This window comes from Arachis duranensis, chromosome 10 (assembly GCF_000817695.3).
Source record: "Arachis duranensis cultivar V14167 chromosome 10, aradu.V14167.gnm2.J7QH, whole genome shotgun sequence".
NCBI lineage: Eukaryota > Viridiplantae > Streptophyta > Magnoliopsida > Fabales > Fabaceae > Arachis > Arachis duranensis.
Genome location: NC_029781.3, coordinates 22,025,308 through 22,028,437, shown reverse-complemented (window position 1 = coordinate 22,028,437; position 3,130 = coordinate 22,025,308). Strand labels below are relative to the sequence as shown.

The 3,130-nt window shown below is 40.2% G+C and overlaps 1 protein-coding gene across 1 annotated transcript; it reads right to left on the bottom strand.

The window, feature by feature from the left end:
- Positions 1–1,489: 1,489 nt before the first annotated feature.
- Positions 1,490–2,747, bottom strand: LOC107469442 (uncharacterized). The gene is made up of 3 exons (XM_016088814.1): positions 2,129–2,747; positions 1,889–2,049; positions 1,490–1,558 (listed from the first exon to the last, which is right to left on the bottom strand). The coding sequence occupies exons 1-3, from the start codon at positions 2,745–2,747 to the stop codon at positions 1,490–1,492; spliced, it is 849 nt and encodes a 282-aa protein (XP_015944300.1).
- Positions 2,748–3,130: the final 383 nt, after the last annotated feature.

Here is a 3,130-nt window from a genome sequence, read left to right as displayed (position 1 = left end):
TACGCGTGGACCTGTTTTCATCCCAAAGTTGATTTTTGAGTTTTAAAAGCCAAATTTCATACTTCTAAGCCTCCGATCTCACCACTTATGTCTTAAATCATTATGATATGTCTAGCTATGAGAAGAAATGCTAGTGAATGTGGCAACTTGCGAGTGAAGCAAGGGAAAAATGGATGATCAATGAGGATCAAGCATGAATATGTGAGATGCGGAGGATGGTGGTGGAAGTGCTTGTTATGTCATGGGCCGAAAGGCTGTAATTGTTAATGAAACGGCTGGTTAAGGATTTAACCGTGAGCCGGGTGGCTGGTTATGGATTTAACCGTGAGCCGGATGGCTAGATTATTGCCGTGTTACAGCGGAGCCATGATTATGGCTATGTATAAATGCATATATATGCTGTTAAATGAATTGTGAATGTTGCACTTCCATTATCGGAGATGAGAGTTTCCCTGAGAGAAAGCAGTGGCTAGCCACCACGTGCTCCAGGTCGAGACTTGAAGCTCTGTTGACCCTATGTCGTCAGGGTGGCCGGGCACTGTGAAATTCCCGGACGAGCTCACCCCCAAAAATATTCACCAGTGATGGTGATGGATAAATATTCACCAGTGAGGGTGATGGATATGGATCCTGATTATGATCAAGTTATAATGAGCATGACTCAAGTTGGGGTGACACGACAGAGGGACCGTCCACCAGGACTTGTCGGGTTGGCTCTATAACCGACAGATGATATCATCAGCCACTAGGGACAGGCATTCATCATATGCATACTATATGAATTGTTTGAGATTGCCTATATTATTATGTATTATATATGTGGAAGCTGTTACCATGCTGGGGACCTCTGGTTCTCAACCATGCGGATTTTGTGGTTTTCAGATGCAGGACGTGAGGTTTCCCACTGAGGCATGCTGAAGACTTCTAGATTTGCGAAGATCCTTTGTTCTCGGGGCTATGTTTTGGTTTATATGTTTTGCTTAGATACTTTTATCTCCATTAAATAATACAAAATGTGATGACTCCTCTTATGGGAGATTTTGGAGAATAGGTTTTATGTATTTGTGTCCCTTTGGGTTTCCTTTGGGGTTTTTCTTATTTTTATCATATGTATATATCGTTATGCTCGGACCGGTTATCTTTGCAGCCGGATCTTGAGTCTTGATATTCCTGTTTTTGACACTCCTTTGTATATATATAATCTCGCGTTGGTTTATCCTTGCTCGTTACGTTATCGATCGGAATGTTGCGCTTTAGAGTTGCGATTTTTGTTTACCCCTTTTTCTACAAAGGCTCCTAGTTATAATCAATCATTCATACTATTATATGTACTAAATTTTTATTTTAGAGGTCGTAATACCTTGCCATCTCTGAATTATGACTTAAGCATAAGACTCTGTATGGTAGGGTGTTACAAGATAGGTAAGCCATTGATGAAAAAATGGCATAAACAGAAGCTGTATAAAAATACCTGTCTCATAGCATGAAATCATAATCCATAAGTATCCAGAGTAACATACCTCAGACCCAAAATAACACAAGTTTTGCCCCAAAAAACCTAACATGGCATAATGACACTTATGTTCATAACAAGTAATACTAAATCAGGTCTAACATGGAACTAAAAACTCAACATGCCATAATGGCATTTAGTTGCATAGTATCTACATCAGGTCCAACATGGAACTAAAAACAAAATAAAAATCTAAGAAAGTAAGGTCACTTCTTGATGCTTGTTGAAGCCTTTTTCTTCTTCAAGGATGGGGTAGGCATGAAGCCTGTGAACCTAAAAAAATCAGTAGGGTGTTTAGTTTAAAAAATGGCTTTCTCAGTTCCAGGTGCAACATATTGGAAAGAATAAGGTTTGAACTAAAATACAAAAGTTTACCTCATCAGGCTGACTTTCTGAGTGGTTTTGAGTGAGGTTTTCCTCATCTGCAACATGTGCAGCATGTGCAGCCTCCATGGTCTCTTGAGATGCTGCTCCAGTTGATCTCTCAGAGCAAGTTCTACTATTATGTCCAACCTTGGTAGCCAGGCAATGAATAACTTAAATCAGTATTCAAACAGTTTATGTATGATTGAATGATATTATGTAAGTAGATAGTAGAGAATAAATTCGTTTGACATGTTATCTGGCCATATCTTCTCTTGGCATTGTATTGGCTCCCAGAGTCTTGCTCGCTGCTGTCCTTCTTCCTTTTCTTTGAAGGTCTGCCAATAGGCCTCTTGTATGGAGGAGGCAGACAAAGCAACCCTTCATGGTGCTCCCAATACTCTTGGCTTGGTATGCTGTTAATGTGAAACTGGTAAGTCCTGTTGTATGCCTCGATGGTGAGCTTGTGATGGACATAGTCTTCAGGCTTCTCATTCTTCCTCTGGATTGCTGCTATACCATGACAGCATGGTAGTCCAGTCAGCTGCCATTTTCTGCAGGAACATGTCCTCTCTCTTGTGTTCACCCTGACTCTATGTTGCCACTTTCTGACTTCAAATTCGTTGTGGTCATCATCACCACACCACTTTGCCTCCCAGTAGTTAGCTTGTTTTTTTTCTTTCTCTAATCTACTCACTTGTATAGGGGCTATATGTCTAGTGTAAGCCATCAGTGCATCCTTGTGAGTTGTCATCGTCTTCATGATATAGAACTTGAGCTCCTCAAGCATTGTCAGTATGCTTTTCCCCCGCAGACCCACAATGGTTGAATTAAACGATTCACAGTTGTTGCTAGTCAAGCTATCTACCATTGACCATTCAGAAAACTTGCTTCTCGACCACTGTTCTTGCTCAAATTTATCCAAATACTCCCACACCTATTTATTGATCCGTTTCACATTAGCCATTGCATCCTTGAATTCTTGATCAGTAATTGCTTTTGCACATTGCCAGAATGCTCCCTTAAGTTCCTTATCCTTCCATCATTTGTTCAGGTTTCTCCACATATGCATACAACAAAATCTGTGTTTCACACCTGGCATCACATCCTGTAATGCTGGTATCAATCCCTGCAATCATGGGTAAATTCAGCAGTTAACATTAATACACTTAAGATACTCAATTAGGAATATAAGATCAACAATGATTAAATACACTGCATATTACCTTTTGCTGGTCGGACATGAAAACCCAA